This window comes from Carya illinoinensis, chromosome 11 (genome assembly GCF_018687715.1).
Source record: "Carya illinoinensis cultivar Pawnee chromosome 11, C.illinoinensisPawnee_v1, whole genome shotgun sequence".
NCBI classification, from domain to species: Eukaryota; Viridiplantae; Streptophyta; class Magnoliopsida; order Fagales; family Juglandaceae; genus Carya; species Carya illinoinensis.
This window is the reverse complement of record NC_056762.1, coordinates 2041229-2058430: the sequence shown is the minus strand read 5'-3', so window position 1 is coordinate 2058430 and position 17202 is coordinate 2041229. Positions and strand designations below refer to the sequence as shown.

At 37.0% G+C, this 17202-nt stretch overlaps 3 protein-coding genes and 1 non-coding gene across 7 annotated transcripts; 2 read left to right on the top strand and 2 right to left on the bottom strand.

The window, feature by feature from the left end:
* Positions 1–2521: 2521 nt before the first annotated feature.
* Positions 2522–2593, top strand: TRNAT-UGU. Its single transcript has one exon. It is a non-coding gene; the product is annotated as a tRNA-Thr (tRNA).
* A 67-nt stretch (positions 2594–2660) lies between these two features.
* On the top strand, positions 2661–4819 carry LOC122280368. Of its 4 annotated transcripts, none has more exons than XM_043091240.1 (2): positions 2661–3173; positions 4506–4819. In XM_043091240.1, exon 1 carries the CDS (start codon positions 2736–2738, stop codon positions 3168–3170), a length of 435 nt encoding a protein of 144 aa, XP_042947174.1. In that variant the 5' UTR covers positions 2661–2735; the 3' UTR covers positions 3171–3173; positions 4506–4819. The 4 variants fall into 4 exon arrangements, with proteins under 4 accessions (XP_042947174.1, XP_042947173.1, XP_042947175.1 ...); XM_043091239.1 differs by lacking the exon at positions 4506–4819 and adding an exon at positions 3999–4291; XM_043091241.1 differs by lacking the exon at positions 4506–4819 and adding an exon at positions 3958–4291.
* Positions 4820–8368: 3549 nt separating this feature from the next.
* LOC122282834 (protein JINGUBANG-like) lies at positions 8369–9713 on the bottom strand. Its single transcript, XM_043094878.1, has one exon. It carries the CDS (start codon positions 9674–9676, stop codon positions 8465–8467), a length of 1212 nt encoding a protein of 403 aa, XP_042950812.1. The 5' UTR covers positions 9677–9713; the 3' UTR covers positions 8369–8464.
* Positions 9714–11047: 1334 nt separating this feature from the next.
* LOC122281769 (phenylacetaldehyde oxime monooxygenase CYP71AN24-like) lies at positions 11048–13060 on the bottom strand. The gene is made up of 2 exons (XM_043093533.1): positions 12085–13060; positions 11048–11962 (listed from the first exon to the last, which is right to left on the bottom strand). Exons 1-2 carry the CDS (start codon positions 13027–13029, stop codon positions 11348–11350), a joined length of 1560 nt encoding a protein of 519 aa, XP_042949467.1. The 5' UTR covers positions 13030–13060; the 3' UTR covers positions 11048–11347.
* Between the last annotated feature and the right edge of the window lie 4142 nt (positions 13061–17202).

Below are 17202 nucleotides of genomic sequence, written 5' to 3'. Positions count from 1 at the left end.
TACTACTTGTACGATTGTGTTGCATCTCTAGTACTTTTTGGATCATAACCATTTTGGACTAGTGTTGTGATCTTAGTTATTCAATGGATTTTTATGTATGAAGTATGTTTTAAGCATTTGGGATATTTTGAATTTGGTGCATAGTATTGCTATAGAAAAAATTTATCCGCTGCGAATATTGCATATTGTTAGATGCATGTTAGGAATATTGCATCTTATATGTCATGAACGGGGGCAGGTAACCTTGTGTTGCATGTCTCGACGCTTCAAATGTCCGTCCAATCCCAAACGGAATTTGGGGGCGTCACACTGACTATCAATGTATAATGTCTTAGAGAAATATCAAATTTGGTCTAGCCAACGAATCAACCAAAGTAAGTCCTCAATCTTTATTACCCAAAATATAAGTCAGGCAACAAGAAGGATAATTTCGACAAATCTGCCATACAAAGAACCGACCTTAAAAATGAAATATTTGGGAATGCTGACAAAGTTTGGTCGATCCAAAAAAGAGGACTATAAAGAATTATTGGAGAAAATAAACAAAAGACTGGATGGTTGGAAATAAAAAATGCTCTCTCAAGTTGGTAGAACTATGCTCATCAAATCAGTAGCAAGCACTATCCCATCATACCAACTGTCTTTACACATGCTTCCAAAGTCCATTTGCAAGACTCTGAATGTTAGCTTCAGAAATTTTTGATCGGGAAAATCAAAAGACCAAAAGCACAAATTTTACCTGAAATCTTGGAAAAACATATGCCAACAAAAAAAAGATGGAGGTCTGGGATTACGACTAATGGAAAATATGACGTGGCTTTGCTAGCAAATACAGGATGGGAAATGTGCAAAACTTTCAATTGTATCTAGCAAAAGCTCTTATCAAAGAAATATCTGACATCAAGCGTCTTTGAGAAAACGACATCAAAAGTCACTGATTCACATTTCTGGAAATGATTACTTAAGACCAAACCTTTGCTGGAAAAATGTAAGTGTTTCCAAATTACTAATGGTTTGTCTATTAGAGTTTGGTTCAACCCCTGGATTCCAAGTTTGGAAGACTTCAAACCTACTCCCCTAGACCATACAACAGACCTATCAAATACTTTGAAAGTCTCAGAGTTGATTTCTCAGGCCAACAGATCCTAGAATATTCCTATCTTAATATCTCTATTTCAACAGGACAGCATTAATGAAATCCTAAAAATCCTATTGCCCCTCTCAAACCAAGAATCAGATAGTCTCATCTAGACTAAAACACAAAATGGGATTTTCTCAGTCAAAATCGCCCATCATCTTGTTTCCAACATTGCCTTTCCTCTCAGGGAAGTAATTCCATATATTCAATTGAGTAAAATTTGGAATCTTAGAATCCATGAAAGGCACAAGCTCCTTTTATGAAAAATTCTTTGGGATATTCTATCGACAAGAGAGCGTCTCAAACGTTTTATCCCAAATTTAACCTCTATAAATTGCCCTCTTTGTGATGAAACAGATGAGATACTGTTTCATCTCTTCATAGAATGCCCTATATCTAGAATTTTATGGAGTCAAAGCAAATGACCTTTAAATCTCTCTTCCTTAAAATTAAATTTAATGAAGAATTGGTTTCAGTTCATTTTATATCCTATGCAGAAATTAGGGCTAACCTCCCAAGAAGATCATTCTTTCAAAATCTTTACTAGCTTGATCTTAGATTGTATTTGGAGGCTTAGAAACGATTTGGTTTTTAACCAAAAGGAATTCTCTCTCCAAAAAATTTCATAGCAGCTGAATCTTTCATACGAAGAAAATTTACAGGTTTGGAAAGAAAAGATTAGCACCAAAGTGGGAGAAAAATGGCAAAACCCTTCTATAAACCATATTTGCATATCTTTTAATATGGCAGTCAGAAAATCCTTCTATTTGGCCTCGGAAGTAAGTAAAAACTCAAAAGGAGAAGTCATTGAAATCTGGATTAAGAAAAACCCCACTACAATCCCTGTGATGGTTGAAGCTCTAGCGACAAAATTAACATTCAAAATTACAGAATTTATCAACATACTCCTTATATCTCACTAGTTGGAGATTCTCAATTGGTTATTTTTTCTATCTCTAAAGCGGAAGAGGTTTGGCAAATATCCACAATCTCATATGACATTGCAAATTCTTTGAAATCTCATATTGGCTGGAGTTTTAACAAGATTGATCAATCTCAAAATCGATTTACGCATTCTGTTGCGTAATGGGCAGCTACAAACTCTTTGTTTGGTAGCATTCTATTAGATTTTATCCCTCATAGTATTTTTCTTTTAGACAGCGGAAAGACCATCCTTAAATGTTTTGTAATAAATTTATTAATATATGCATGCTTGCTTAGGGGGGGGAAAAACCCTGTAACAAAGATTTAAAGAAATTCAATATTCAGCTTTGTAACACGAGAATAAATGAGATTGAGAAAATAGACTATCAATATTAATTATTAAAGTTAGAAAATAGTTTATTAATATTTATTGAACTTAGAAATGGAAAATTACGGGACGCCCCTATAGCTCAGTGGTAGAGCGTCAGTCTTGTAAACTGAAGGTCTGTAGTTCGATCCTGCATGGGGGCATGTTATATTTTTTGTGTTTTTTCCCTTATTTTTCTTTCCTACTTCAATCGAAACGACGCCATTTTAAGTGCAAGTGGCATTTTGCTTGCCCTTAGATCTTGGATCAAATAAAAGTCTCGTTTTGCATCTCCTCTGCCCAACAATGGCGAGCCGTCTACACATGCTCACGAAAAAGACACCCTCTGTAAGAATCCTCCCCTCCACCCTCAAAACCCCGCTATTTCTTGAACCGGATCCCCTTCTTATTCCCAACCAAAACCATCTTTGCACAAAAAAACATCCAGATAGAGAACATGCTAACGATCTAGATTCTTTTTTGGGTCACTCTTTCAGAGCGAAGGTGGAATCCCCTCAAATACTGCGCTTTTTCCCCAGTTTTCCATTTGGGTTTTGCTTAAACCCTGTTTTCTCAACTGGGTTTGAGCGATTGGCGGTGCTCGAGGCTGAGGATGTTGAACCGGTCGATGATGCGAGGAGGGTTTGGGCAGACAGTGTGAAGAAGAAGAGGAAGAAGAAGATGAACAAACATAAATACAAGAAGCTCAGGAAGCGTCTTCGTCGCAAGGCTAGGTCGTAATTGGTGAGACTTCAATGCATTGCTCGATAAATTATTACGCTTTCAGTTTCCCTACTCTTGTTGAGGGTTTAAAGACCTAATTTTTATGTCTTTCGGTGGGAACCTATTTCTGTAGAATTAGGGGATAGTTTGTTGAGGAATGCTGATTCCTTTTCGAGATATGTAATTCGTGAGACTTCACTGCATTGCTCGATAAATTATTCCGCTTTCAGTTTCCCTACTCTTGTTGAGGGATTAGACTTTTATGTCTTTCGGTGGGAATCTATTTCTGTAGAATTAGGGGATAGTTTGTTGAGGAATGATAATTCCTTTTCGAGATATGTAGTACGCTCTCTTTCGAGATTGGAATGGAATTGCTAATAATTCTTTCTTTTTGGGGTTTTTTGTGTTTCTATTTAAAAGTTGCTTCCTTTTTCTCTCTCTCTCTCTCTCTCTCTCTCACACACACACACACACACACACGCACACACACACACACTCTCTATTTGCTTAATCTTTGGCCCTTTATCTATCGCACCCTTCTCCTGGTTGTGTCATTTAGCATAGCAGATTTTTAAGAATTTTTATGTGGATGAACTTCAGTTATAATCAACATATGCTCTGTTTAAGTAGAATAGCTGCGTAAATGACTAGTGATCAAAAAGTTAACACAAAACACTGGAAAGATCATTTTTTTTTCTTTTTTCCTGAAATGGGAATTGAGAATTTGAGTTCCCTGATTTTTATATTCTATCCTACTTAATTTTTTTTATTCTAGGGTAGTAGGGTTTGATAATTTCTCTTACAGAATTCAGTCAGCAGTGCTTTCCTGTAAAAATTTTGTAACAGCCTAAGGAAGGCCTAAGCCACTCTGAGCCATACTTCAAAAGGACATGGTACAACTGGAGCCCCTTGAAATTATTATAAAGAGCAAGAACATCTCCCTCCAAAGCTATGTGGGATATGATTCACCCCCTATACTCACTCAGTATGAGATATCACATTATGGGGTTTGGGAGGAGGGGGGCACATGCATGGCTGCACAACTAGCTGAATATGTGTGTGTGTCACCATATACATACATATACAATATATTTCATATATATATATATATGCATTTGTGAATGGCAGGGTTGCACCAGCTTTGGCAAAAGGGGAAAAGATTAGTTGAGAATCTGAGATGTCTTTGCCATTTACAACCAAACAACCAACACTGGTATCTTACTGAGGAGCTGAGGAGATAGCTTTTTTTTTTAACATAGCATTTGTGATGTGGCAGAGTTTGCATTGTGATGTGGTAGCATTTGTTCACAACCAAACAACCAACACTTGTATATGGCATTTGTGATGTGGCAGAGTTTGCATTGTACTAGTTCCAGCAAGATGAGAAAAGAAAACTTGAGATGTCTTTGCCATTTGCAACCAACACTGCTAACTTTATTGAGGAGATGCAAGTTATTTAAGGTAGCAAGGGAGGATATGTTGGCTTATCCTTTCATTTAAACGTGCAGTTTAAACTTTAAATAAAAGGTGAATGACTGTTCTGGTCCTGCATCAAAATTGGTAAGTTATGTATGGTTTGGCTAAATGGCTTTCCACTTAAGAGGAGAGCCTTGACTTTTTAGATTTTTCAAAAAAATAAAAATGACTTGGCTGGGTTAGTGGTACTAGATCTTGATAAGTGATTCTTCTGCTAGATCTTCTTGTTTAAATATCCTTTACCTTGTATGGAATGTACGTTGCTTAAATATCCGTAGTTGACCTCTGGTAATTCATGTCTGTAGGGTGTCAACTTCTTCTCTTTCAACTTCTCTTCTTTTGTTCTTTTTATGAAGCAATGACTTGCGTTAAAATGAACGACTTTGTTAAGTAACCATGTTACTTTTTCTTTAAAAATATTTCCTTCTTTCCTTTACTGGCTAATGTCGAATAACTTACACAAATATTGGTGTTCACTAGCACGTCATGAAATGAAATTGAAAGGTAGGTTTACAGTACAGCAGAATCAAAGTCCACTTCTGGTGGCTGGGTCCTCCGAGGTCACTAAGGCCTCGAGAGTTTATGGATTCTACACTGCATTCTTTGATGCATTAGAATCTAATCCGGATTACATTTAGAAACGTTCTATACATTGTTTTGTGTTGCCTATACACCTTCATGGAGAGAGGGACTAGTTGGGAGCGTAGTCTTGAGATAGAATTACTTTCAATCATCGTTAGCTATTACTCGGGACTTGATGAGAAGTCCCAATACGCACTAAGTTGGTTTTAGGTGAATAACATATCTCAGTTTATGTAAGTGAATCTTCAACTCATTACATAAAATATAAGTTAATCTAACCTTGGGCCTAGGTGAACAGCATGCACCTAAGAACCATGTCCAGTAACACAATTCACATCCTAGAACAAATATAATTGGAACCGAGGAGATTTGCCTTTATCGTAAAAACAAAATAAAGTAATTATAATAATCCTTTAAAAAGAGAAAAGAAAGTAAACAAGGGCCAGGTCTCTTGTACTTTAACACCCTCTTTAACCTGAACTCTATCAGGAGATTGTAAAGTGTTTATAAGCATGAAGTCTTCAGGCAACATGAAGTTGGGTCTAGGAGTTTGGACTTGGATATTATTGGAAGTTCCGTTTCTTTTAGCTAGGATATGATAAAATGATTAGTTGCGTCAAAAGCTTAAACAGATGGAAGAATTCAATTATTAACCATTAATAGTTAACACTGATAGATTGAGCCACTTCTTTAGAGGACCATGAGCCTTTCTTCGACAAGGCTAGGGCTGAGCAACCGGGTACCGAACCGGGTATCTGGGTATATCTAGCCCAGAACTCGGATTCGAAATCTGGATCGGAATCCGGCCCGGATATACCCGGGTTATGACCTGGGCTGGAACCCGGATTGATCCGGGTTTTTACAACCCAGAAATCCAGGTTCCAGCCTTTACCTGGGTTTTTTTTTTTTTTTTTTAAGCCTCTACCCGAATTCAAAATCTGACTCTCTCTCTCTCTCTCTCTCTCTCTCTCTCTCTACTCGGACTCTCTCACCCCTCTCCCCATTCTCACTCTTTTGCACCACACCCATAAACCCAACCACCATGACCACCTCCTCCGCTTCCTCATGGCCTATCTTAAACCGCCCTTCAATCCCACCCACCTCCCCTAATTCCTCAAGTCCAAGCTCCACCGCCACCCTGCTTCCACTCACTACGACTTCCACGTTTTCAACTGGGCCTCCACCGTCGACTCGTTTCGTCACGACTACTCTGCGTTCGAATGGATGGCCCGCACTCTCCCTATCACCGACCGTTTCGACGACCTTGGATCCCTACCCCGGTTCATGGCTTCTAACCCCTGCCCCTGCTCCGACGGTATCTTCTCCTGCCCTCGAATCGAACCCATCTTTAGATTTTTTATCAATGCTTATTCTAGAGTTGGAAAATTAAATGATGTTGCAGTTGCCTTTCAATGTATGAAAAAAATGATCGACGGGAGGCCTAATGTGGATGACGGCGACGACTGGATGAGGCTAGGTTTCGGGAAAATTCGTTGAGAGAGAGATAGAGAAATAGTCAGATTGGGGAGGGGGGGGACGGGAATCTGTAGGGGCATATAACCTAGTGCCAAAACGACCGCCGGGGGAGGGGGGGAACGGGAATCTGTAGGGGCATATAACCCAATGCCAAAACGGCGTCATCCCAATCTGACTCTCGTTTTGGCACTGGGTTTGGATTTTAAAAAAATTCGGGTACACCCGAGTTTTAGAAACCGGGTACTGGCCCGGGTGTTTTTCGGGCTGGTGCCCGTAATCAAAACCCAGTTATCCAAGTTCCGGACCGGGCCGGAAAAAAAATCTGGCCCGATTGCCCAATCCTAGACAAGGCAATAGAAAGGATACCAATGCCTGATGCCTATCTAATCCAAGATTCAAACTTAAATATTGACTTTGACCATGGATTTTTTTTATTAGCTGCTAGACACATCAAGCTCTATATTATTATGACTTGGTTGGGTTTTCTTTATCCAAGTAACATTTTCTCTCCATCTAAATCATTTTGTCATTTTGATTCCATGAGATTCTCAGCGCATTGATCCAAGGACACAAAAATACAGTGTGCAATATTTTAATTCACTGGTGTCGAAAGAAGGGTTTCTTTTGTCTCTCATTGTTGAGCTATCACAAGAGCTAATTGGGGGAATCAAAGAAATATATATATATATATATATATCTGTGTTTATGGTTGTCTCCCATTGATGCTCATTGTCTCTCATTGATGCTTTTACTCTTACATGCTAAGGACAATGGTTTCATCCATATTGCTCAATCTAATTGTTTATTGTATTTTTATTAATTTGAGAGTAAACGATCTTTCTTAATTATCTTAATTATATTAGGCTTATATATATAAATAATGATAGTTAGAGTGGAATCTTGATCTGCTAACCCAAGATCAGGAATATCTTGGGAAAACTAGTTAGTGTTAACAGTTTAATTGAGAGCATGCCGTATTGCCCATAGTTTGTTTTGAACCTACGATTCATTTAATTTCATTTCAATATATAATATTCTTCAAAGGCAACCGACTATGCATGACGTTACGTAAGCACTTACGCAAACACCTTTTCAAATCTTTACCTTTGTAACTCCAAATCTAAATCAACCGCTGATGAAATTAATGCTAAGCAGATCAAGCATGCACGATGCCGGCAGCATATTAATGCAAGTCAAAACATAGTATACGTAAAGTGTTACAAGCTAGAAAAACTTTTTCTAAACATAAATTTATAAAGTGACACAATTTTATATATATGATATCTTAAATTTATTTTATAATAAAATTAATTTTATAATTTACTGTATTACATCAAATCATATCGATATATATATATTTAATATTTTTATAAAATTTCTTTCTGACTACGTATTTCTCATATTAAATATATTTTAATGCTTACAAAAGTAAACCTTAATATATAATTGAAATATATATACTTCTTTGCAGCATTAAGATGGTTATTTTAGTTTTTCTTTTCCTTTTTTTGAGTTCTTATAATTAACTCCTCGTCATGATCATGAACCCAACAAAAGTCATCAAGAAATAGACGAGACTTGGACTATGCAAAATCAACTAATTATTAAGAAAATAAATCATGCAAAATCATGCGATTTCAACTGCTAATAATAATAAATCATGTATCCATTTGTTTGGGAAATCAAACCCTGACAAGGGGAAAAAAAATATAGATCTGCGCGCATGAGGGTATGCCATGATCTTCATACATGGAATTTTTCGAACGAACGCCGGCCGGTCATCTCAGGTTACACAAATGATCTGAGGACTTTGAGATTTCCCATATCTTAATCTCCCCATCTAAACTTCCACTACAAACCGATACAACACCGTTGGAAGCCCCCGCCGGCCGTACTACCGCTGCCAACGACTTCACCGGTTTTTCATGCCCTTCCATTACAACCATGCAACGGTACCCACTGTCTTCGCCACGTTGCCAGATCCTCACAGTCCGGTCTGATGACCCACTGGCTAACAAATCTTCCACGTTGATTAAGCACAGTATAGCACTCGTGTGTCCCCACAATGCCTCTACAAAAACCACTGAATCTGCATTATTGTTGTTCTTCTTCTCCCAAACAAAGATCGAAAGGTCAGAACCGCCCGAAAACAACACCCTTCCATCACCGTTTACAACCAGAGCATTGACGGAGGATCTGTGCTTCTCTAGGGTTCTTACCAAAGCGTGCTTTCGTAGGGTATCATCTCTCTCCCAAACCCTTATGCACCCATCTGCTGAAGCTGTGTAAACGGTACCATTACCAGAGACTGCAATGGCGTTCACAGCGTCTTCATGGGCTTTGACAGACTCCAAACACCGATTTTCAGATATGTTCCATATTTTAAAGCTTTTATCCCAAGATGCAGAGTACATTAAATCTTCATTAACAACTAGGCCTGAAACTGCATCGCAGTGTTCAATCCAAAGCCGCTTCTTATGCCGCCGGACGTGGACATAATTCTTTGGCACAAGGGAACGGTACAAGCGTTCTTTGAAGGTGGGAAGAGTGTACAAGAGGTGGTGTCGCCTCGGCTGTGCGATCCGCCATACACGAATCTTTGAGTCTTGGTGAGCGGTGAAGATCTTTGTGTCGTTGAAGGCGATAGACTTCACAGACCCGGAGCTGGGATAGTCGTTGAATGTGTCGATATGGGTGTGGTTCGATAGATCGAAGACGATGACTATGCAAGCAGAAGCGGCGTAGAGGAGGTTATTGTTGTTGACCGCGAGGCAACTGACGGGGGAATGTAGGGTTTTGAGAGTGGTAACGCAGTGGTGCTTGATCATCAGGGTTCCATGAGAAAGCAGGGACCGTGTGCAATCGAAAGAGATATTGGTTTGAGGACCTAATATGGTTTTTTTGGACACTGTTTGACGGCTACGCATTTGGATGAGAGAGAGAGAGAGAGAGAGAGAGAGAGAGAGAGAGAGAGAGAGAGGTAGGTGCATAGAGAGATTTCATGTTGCATGTTGGAGGCGGGATTAATATATAACATGGGAACGCTCTAATTTGTTGATGCTTTTTTCAGGTCAACTTGTTCGAATGACTCGTAAATGTATATATAATAGAATTGAAGATGAAGATCATGTGAATGACTTGACAAATAAATAGATATATAGTAGAAAATAATAAAGATACTGTAGATTTAATTAAGTGCATGTATGCTTCAATATTGCTACATATATATAGTAGAAATTTCACTCTAATTAATGTGTTAATTAATTATTACAATATCTCAGCTGAGCTCATATTTCCTCTATGATATAATGAATACATTACAAGAAAACTGTTTATTTGTGGCTAACTATTTCCTATAAAAATAACTATTTTCAACTAATTAAAATGAGTATATAATTTTTTTTATCGCAAATAATCATTCTCATTTATTTACCGTCATAGATACTCATTTTTCTTATAGTGATAAAGAAAAGAAGATAAAAAAGAGCATGAAGTTGGAAAAAAGAACTTATAATTAGCAGCTAGCCGGCCTTCATGAAGTCATGTTTGCAATGTACGTCGTAGTCTCTTTTTACTTTCCACATTCATTTTTGTCTTAAAGTTGTCTTTTCTTTTTGTTATGGTGCATGTCTTGCCTCATCAACACCACTACTCTATCAAATTAAGTGATGATTTCTCATATACTGATATACATGAGTAGTTTATATTAGCTTATGGCCGGGTTCCTGCTTAACGTATATACTAATAATTACATCAAGCACTAGTTAATGTATGTATATAAACGACAAACATATGATTAAAAAAAGGCAAAAACCTTTGGTGTTGGACGGCTGAACCAATAAGTAAGCTTTATGACACATGCCATATATAATGGAATCCAGATCATGCTTTGTTTTGATCATAGTCACCTATGCATTAATGAAACGTGTCACTCATTAATGGAAAATGGTTATAAGGCTTTTCTATGATAAAATGGAAGATTTGTTCAAAAGTTTGCCATTTTTTAGCTAATGGAATATTAATCACTACAAAAAAAATGGACAATTGCGACTAATTAATAGCAACGAAAAGACTATTAACAACTAATTTTTATTGTTAATAGTCTTTTCGTTATTATTAATTAATCACAATTGTCTATTTTTCTTGTAGTAAATGTGACAATCTCGCATGTTTGTGGCTTTCAGATTTGAATTTGCTTAATGATTAAAAGGCATGTGACCAACCACTCGAATTAAACGATAATATTTAACACAAAGTGGTATCTCTGTGTGATTCGATTATCAGAAGATGAAGTACTAGTACTACTGCTGGATGGGGGGCTGTCTTAAAGCCTCTTTTGGGTGAACAAACACATAACGATAAGAAAAGTAAAATCGTCGACAGTACAGATATATCTCATATCCCATAATCGATTTCCTCAATCTTTGGGCTACTAGCTCACATATGTGATCAACCAAGCCCACTAAATCCATATATAACCATCAAACAAACCAGATGGATTGACAGTAGTTACATACCATCTGATCATGATATGATGCATCGTACAGCCAAGCCCAAGTGATTGTGTGTGTGTGTGTGTGTGTGTGTGTGTGTGTGATATTCAAATAGTTTTTATTTAAATTATTAACTTGTAAAGCCTACGTTATAGTAATAATAATAGGTCAAGGATTGTATGGAATTGGTACAACGTGAAGAGGAACTTTCTTCTGAATAGCTAGCCCAAAGATCTCACTCATGTCTAAATCCTCCCCTTTTACTCCAGTGGGCAACTCCCAATCAAACCAGTATAAGAGGTTGGCCATAGCGTATTCAATCGTTGCAAGCCCATACGAAACACCAGGACAGATCCTTCTCCCACCGCCAAATGGGAAGAATTTGTATTCTTGGTCTATAGAATCAGCTAAGTTGTTCTTCTCAAATCTCTCTGGAATAAATTCCTCTGCTTTGTCCCAAACTTTGGGATCCCTTTGAATGGCCCATGCATTGATATAGACTCTCGAGTTGTGAGGAATGTCATACCCTCCCAGTCTAGTAGCTGCAGATGTTTCTCTGGGAACCAAGAGAGGCGCAGGAGCATGCAGTCGAAGCGTCTCCTTAATGACACATTTAAAGTATCCCATATGATTGACATCATTAGCATCTATCTTTGATTTCTTTCCCACCACTTGTCTGATCTCTTGCTGCGCTTTCTTCATGATATGAGGGTTTCTCATGAGCTCTGCCATTGCCCACTCCATTGTTGTCCTCGAAGTATCTGTTGCTCCCACAAACATGTCCTGCATGCAGAGATTTTAAGATGAAAATTAAGAAAAGCTTCTGCAAAACGACGTGTGTGTGCGGATGTGTTTGTTTGTGTATGTGTCATAGACATGACACTCAGAGAGAGATAGAGAAAGACCAGTAGGATCGCTTTGATGGTGGCTCGATTGAGATCAAAACTTTGTGGGCCATTAGCTTTAAGCTGGAGAAGAATATCTAAAAAATATCGCTTATGAGAAAGGCTGCTAGAATCTGTTTTCAACATCTCTTGCTCCTTAATCGCCTGCTCCAAGAACGCATCTGCCTCTTTGGAAGTCTTTTCCAATCTCCTCATCATGCCCAGAAGCTCATCCATCCATCCCAGACAAGGAAAATAGTCTCTGAAAAAGAAGGTTGGAAATGCCAAAACTAGCTTTACAGACAACTCCCCCCATCTGCTCTTACCTCCTTCTCCTTCATACCTTTGTCCGAGAACAGACCGACATACTATGTAGTTCGTGACATCAAGCAGCAACTCAGTTAGATTAACCGATTTCTCTTTATGATCTAGACACGAACGTCGTATCTTCTGGATCAAAACATCAACTTCTTCGTCCCTCAGGAACTGTTGCGATTGTACTCGATGATGACTAAGAAGCTCTTGAACACAAATCTTCCTGAGCTGTCTCCAGTACTCGCCATAGGGCGAAAACACCAAGTCTTGGCCTCCATTGAAACTGATATCTACAGAAGTTGGTCTTGCGTGATTTGAGAAAACAACATCGTTGGTCTTCATCATTTCTTTGACCATTTCTGGTGAAGAAACCACAAGAGTTGGAACACTTCCCAAGCGCAAGAGCATTATGGGACCATATTTGTTGGAGAGGGATCTAAGAGAGCGATGTGGGAATGTGCCTATCTGATGGAGGTTGCCAATTATCGGTAATTTTGGCGGAGATGGAGGTAACTTGAGATTGCGAACTCTTGTTGATCTGTGCTTAAGCAAAAGAAGGAAAAGGGGAATGAAAAGGAAGAAAATCAATTGTGCTGCAACTCCAATGGGCTCTTGCCACAGTGACTGCAACAATGGAGTCAGAGCGGCCATTTCCTCTACACATGAAACTAACAAGCCTGCTCTTAAAGGATATATGTATACACATACATATATATATATATAATAGAACCTTGATACGTACCTTCATCGAGTCAAAGATCATACCAACGCATGGACCAGTTAAAAAAATAAGGTTTTTTTTTTTTTTTTTTTAAATTTTAAACTTTAAAAACAATTAATGACCCTAAATTAAACTATGTGTTCAGTTTCAAGCTAGGTTCCCAAGTCGAGATTTTCTCAATTTTCACCACGAGTTACCCTCGGTGATCTATATTATATATCTCATCAGCCATATTATATATGCAGCATGCTATGGGAATTAAATACAGTTTATCTGAAATTTTAATCACAGATTCATGACCATCATAATATAATTTCTGGACATGCTTCTAGCTAGCTACCTCGAGGATTCCTGCTGATAGCTAGAGATATCAAGTACTGTTTTTTTCTCAAACTTTTGCCTCAATTTTCTATTGCCTACATTAATATTATAATTAATATGTGCATGTAACGGGCAGGAATCAATTAGTTGTACAAGATTGAAGACACTAGATCGATCGTGTCCACATGATGATGAGATCACGTTCCGAGTCAAGGAAAAGGCCGTACCTCATGTTAAAATATATAAAGAATTAGTTCGCCAAGTTAACAGCAAGCTAGCTGGGGCCTGGTGAGGATGATAATAATTGGAATGATTTATGCCATCTAATGTATAGATTGCGTGCGTACGTACGTTGCAACTTGAGTTATGAATCAACTGATTCAACTCCTTAAGCAACTGGCCGCCCGCCTAAGGAAATTAGAAGGCTAGCTAGCTGGGGCCTGGCGAGGAGGCTAGCTTGGGATTAATTTATAGATGATCTAGTTGAATGTTCACTTGGTCGTGCCTGTCATTAAGAGGCTGTTGAATATAAAGCAAAACTATTTTGGGAGTTTCTGAATTTCTTTCGATTCAAAACTTTAATAATTGAGGCGGCTGGCCTGTACTTGATGTAGATCGAGCATAATATATAGTCAAATGATATAATAATTATATTATTCAACCAATTATATATATACTAAGTGAGAGTAACGTGCAAAGCACGTTTGTCTAATTTTATGAAATGATTATTTATAAAAAATAATATATATTTTATAAAAATTATTGATGTCACTTAATAATTTAAGGCATATTGGAAAAAATAAAAAAATTAGTTCAAAATATCATATAATCCAATACATGTTTATAACATCTATAATTTTAGTAAAGATGTATACGAAAAATTTAATAAAAGTCTAACACAAACGGTAGTTCAAAATATGTGTCGTTTGATGTTTGTATTATAATTCATCAATTTATGTCATCTTGTAGACAATCAATAGAGACAATATTGAAATTCTTATTTTACTGTTGGTTGAGTCGATCAGGGACAACATAAATTTAAAACATAATCTTTTTATAAAATTTGTGGTATAATATTTTCTATATATAGCATATATATAAATTATAAAATATATTTTGAAATTGTTGGCCGAATTTACTCTTTCTTGATTAGCTCAAGGATCACGGCCTTTGTCACGTGCCTATCATAGCAAGCTCACATATGGAATATGACTTAGAGGAAGCTACATCCTACTACCATGGGAAAAAAAACACTTTGATTAAACACACTTGTATTATATATTATATGAGATTTTTAAATTTGGAATACTCAATAATCTGAGTTAATGAAACGTATAATATACATACATTATACTTAGGGATTCACGTCTTATGCACCTAATACACGTGTATATGTTAAGGAGAAAGAGAAAAATATAATAACTAATCTTTAATTACTTATTATTATATAAACTATTAAGTATTATAATTATTGAGATTAATAAATCATATAACAACATTGAATGCTATCTCTCTCAACATTTATGTCTTCATTTTATGTGCCAAACCGTTAAAACAAACGGTGTTAATTTTAACGGAAAAACAAGAAAAACCGTTAAAACAAGATTTTCCGTTTCATACACACTTTTTATATATAGAAGATATATATAATAAACGTCATAATTAATTTAATGATGCATAATTAATATATATTACTAATTAATTAAACATGTTTTGTAACATATATATATATATATATAATATATGTCGAGTACTCTGTAGTACTTGAGCCCCCAATGTGCATGTAGTTTGCTTAGAGCCTGAAAACCCTTTTAATTTATTTTATATCGTCTTTATTTACGTTATGATATGATACGATTCGATTCGCAAACTTAAAATAAAATGTTTTGTAAATTACATCGTCGTGTCAACGCAGGCGATATAAAGACCCCTTGCAAGTAGAAGTAGAACTCATTTTATATATTATATAGACTAGCTAGCTAGCTAGTTGTACGTATATTTTGAAAGCAGAATATAAAAGGTGAACTGTCTCGTCATTAATGTGTATATATCACATACAATTATAAAGTAACAAGAACGAACTTATAATATATATATATATATAATTCTTCGTTACTCTGTGCAGCAATTTTGACCTAATTATATATCATATATAATTCTTCGTTACTCTGTGCAGCAATTTTGACCTAATTATATTCACTTTTCAGAAGCATGCATCCGTCGAAAATAGTTTTGTCGTCTTTTGCTAAAAGTGAAATATTCTTTCTGTACTAAAAGCACCAAAAGCAACTCTGTCTTCTTGTGCCGAAAGCAAACTGTAATGAGTAAACCATATTTCTGTCTCCAAAAAGTTGAGACTCCGGGATTGAAAAGAGGCCAAATGGTCGGGCATGATTCAATCATCTCCCAGTCGAGGGGGATAGTCTTCTGAGTCATGGTCAAAAATAATGTAAGGATCAGAGTTTGATGAAGCCTCTGATTCCTTAGCAGAACCTTCATTGTCGGAGTTGTCTTCAATGGACTTCTTCAACAATTGGAGTAAATCTTTCTTCTTCAATTGGTCAAAATGAGACTTTTTCTTTGAAGAAGAGACTGAATCTTTTGAATATGGAGAATTCTTGTTTTTGGCTGAAGTTTTCTTCTGCTTGGATGAAGAACTCTTTGATTCTGAGACCGAAGCTTGATCACTTAAACCTGGGATGGTTGGATATATAATCAAAGCTTGCTTTGAAACAGGGGAAGGAAACTCCTCTTTGTTCTTTAGATTAGGAACTGCAAGAGGAAAACCTGTTGAAACACGAGAAATAATGTCATCTGTGTGAGAAAACTTATCCAACCATTTGACAAAATATTGGCGAATTAAGACGTCTTCATTTTTGGTATATTGTCATCTACAAATCCAAAGGGTCTTGTATTTGGCACAGAAATAAAGTAAGGGAGAGATTGTGGTCTCTCTTCCTTCCATCTGAGGTGCAATGGAAATAATAAAATGTTTGATAGCTTTCTGAATGCTATCAGGAAACAAATCAGTAATGGGGCCAAAGAAGTGCCACCATTTCTGAAACCAAAGAGGGAATGCGTGTTTGCACTTCTTGTCAAAGTTGAAGAACCAAGAGTGCTGCATATTGGGGGTTTGAAATAAAGGAAACTTTAACCAAGTTTCAATATAATCGTAATAATTATACTGAGTTTCAGTAACCTTAATGGTTTTGAAAGTAGAAGGGTGGATTTCTCATTCTTCTTCCGTCATAACAGAAATAATGAAACAATTATGAAAGATGATCTTTGAGGGATCAACTTTACAATGAATTGGTTTAATAAAGATGGAACCGGTGTTAACCAAGATTCCAAGTTAAAAGGAGAGGTTTTTATTTAGATCTTCAGGGATCCAATGAAAACTTCAGGGAAAATAATCTAAAGCAATTTGGAAAGGATCTGTTTTTACTGATTTCTCAATGTAAAACAGATTCTGAAACCAAGCTATTTTGAAATATTCTGCCTTATTGGCAGAAAGAAATCTGGGTGCCGCCGAAGCCAAAGACTTTGCATACGGATCATATGGCATGGCTAGGGTGGAAGCAAATGAACTGGGGGAATAGGTCTAGGAACTTGTCCTAGACTGGTAAATCTGTTAGCCATCTCCAGTGGAGAAGAAGCCAAAGTAGATGCAGATGCTGGAGGTATAAGCATTGGATAAATAGTCATGGGTGGTGGTGAAGTAACCGGTGGAACTGGTTTCTTCTTCTTACTCATGTTTTCTGCAAGAATTCACGGGTAAGAAA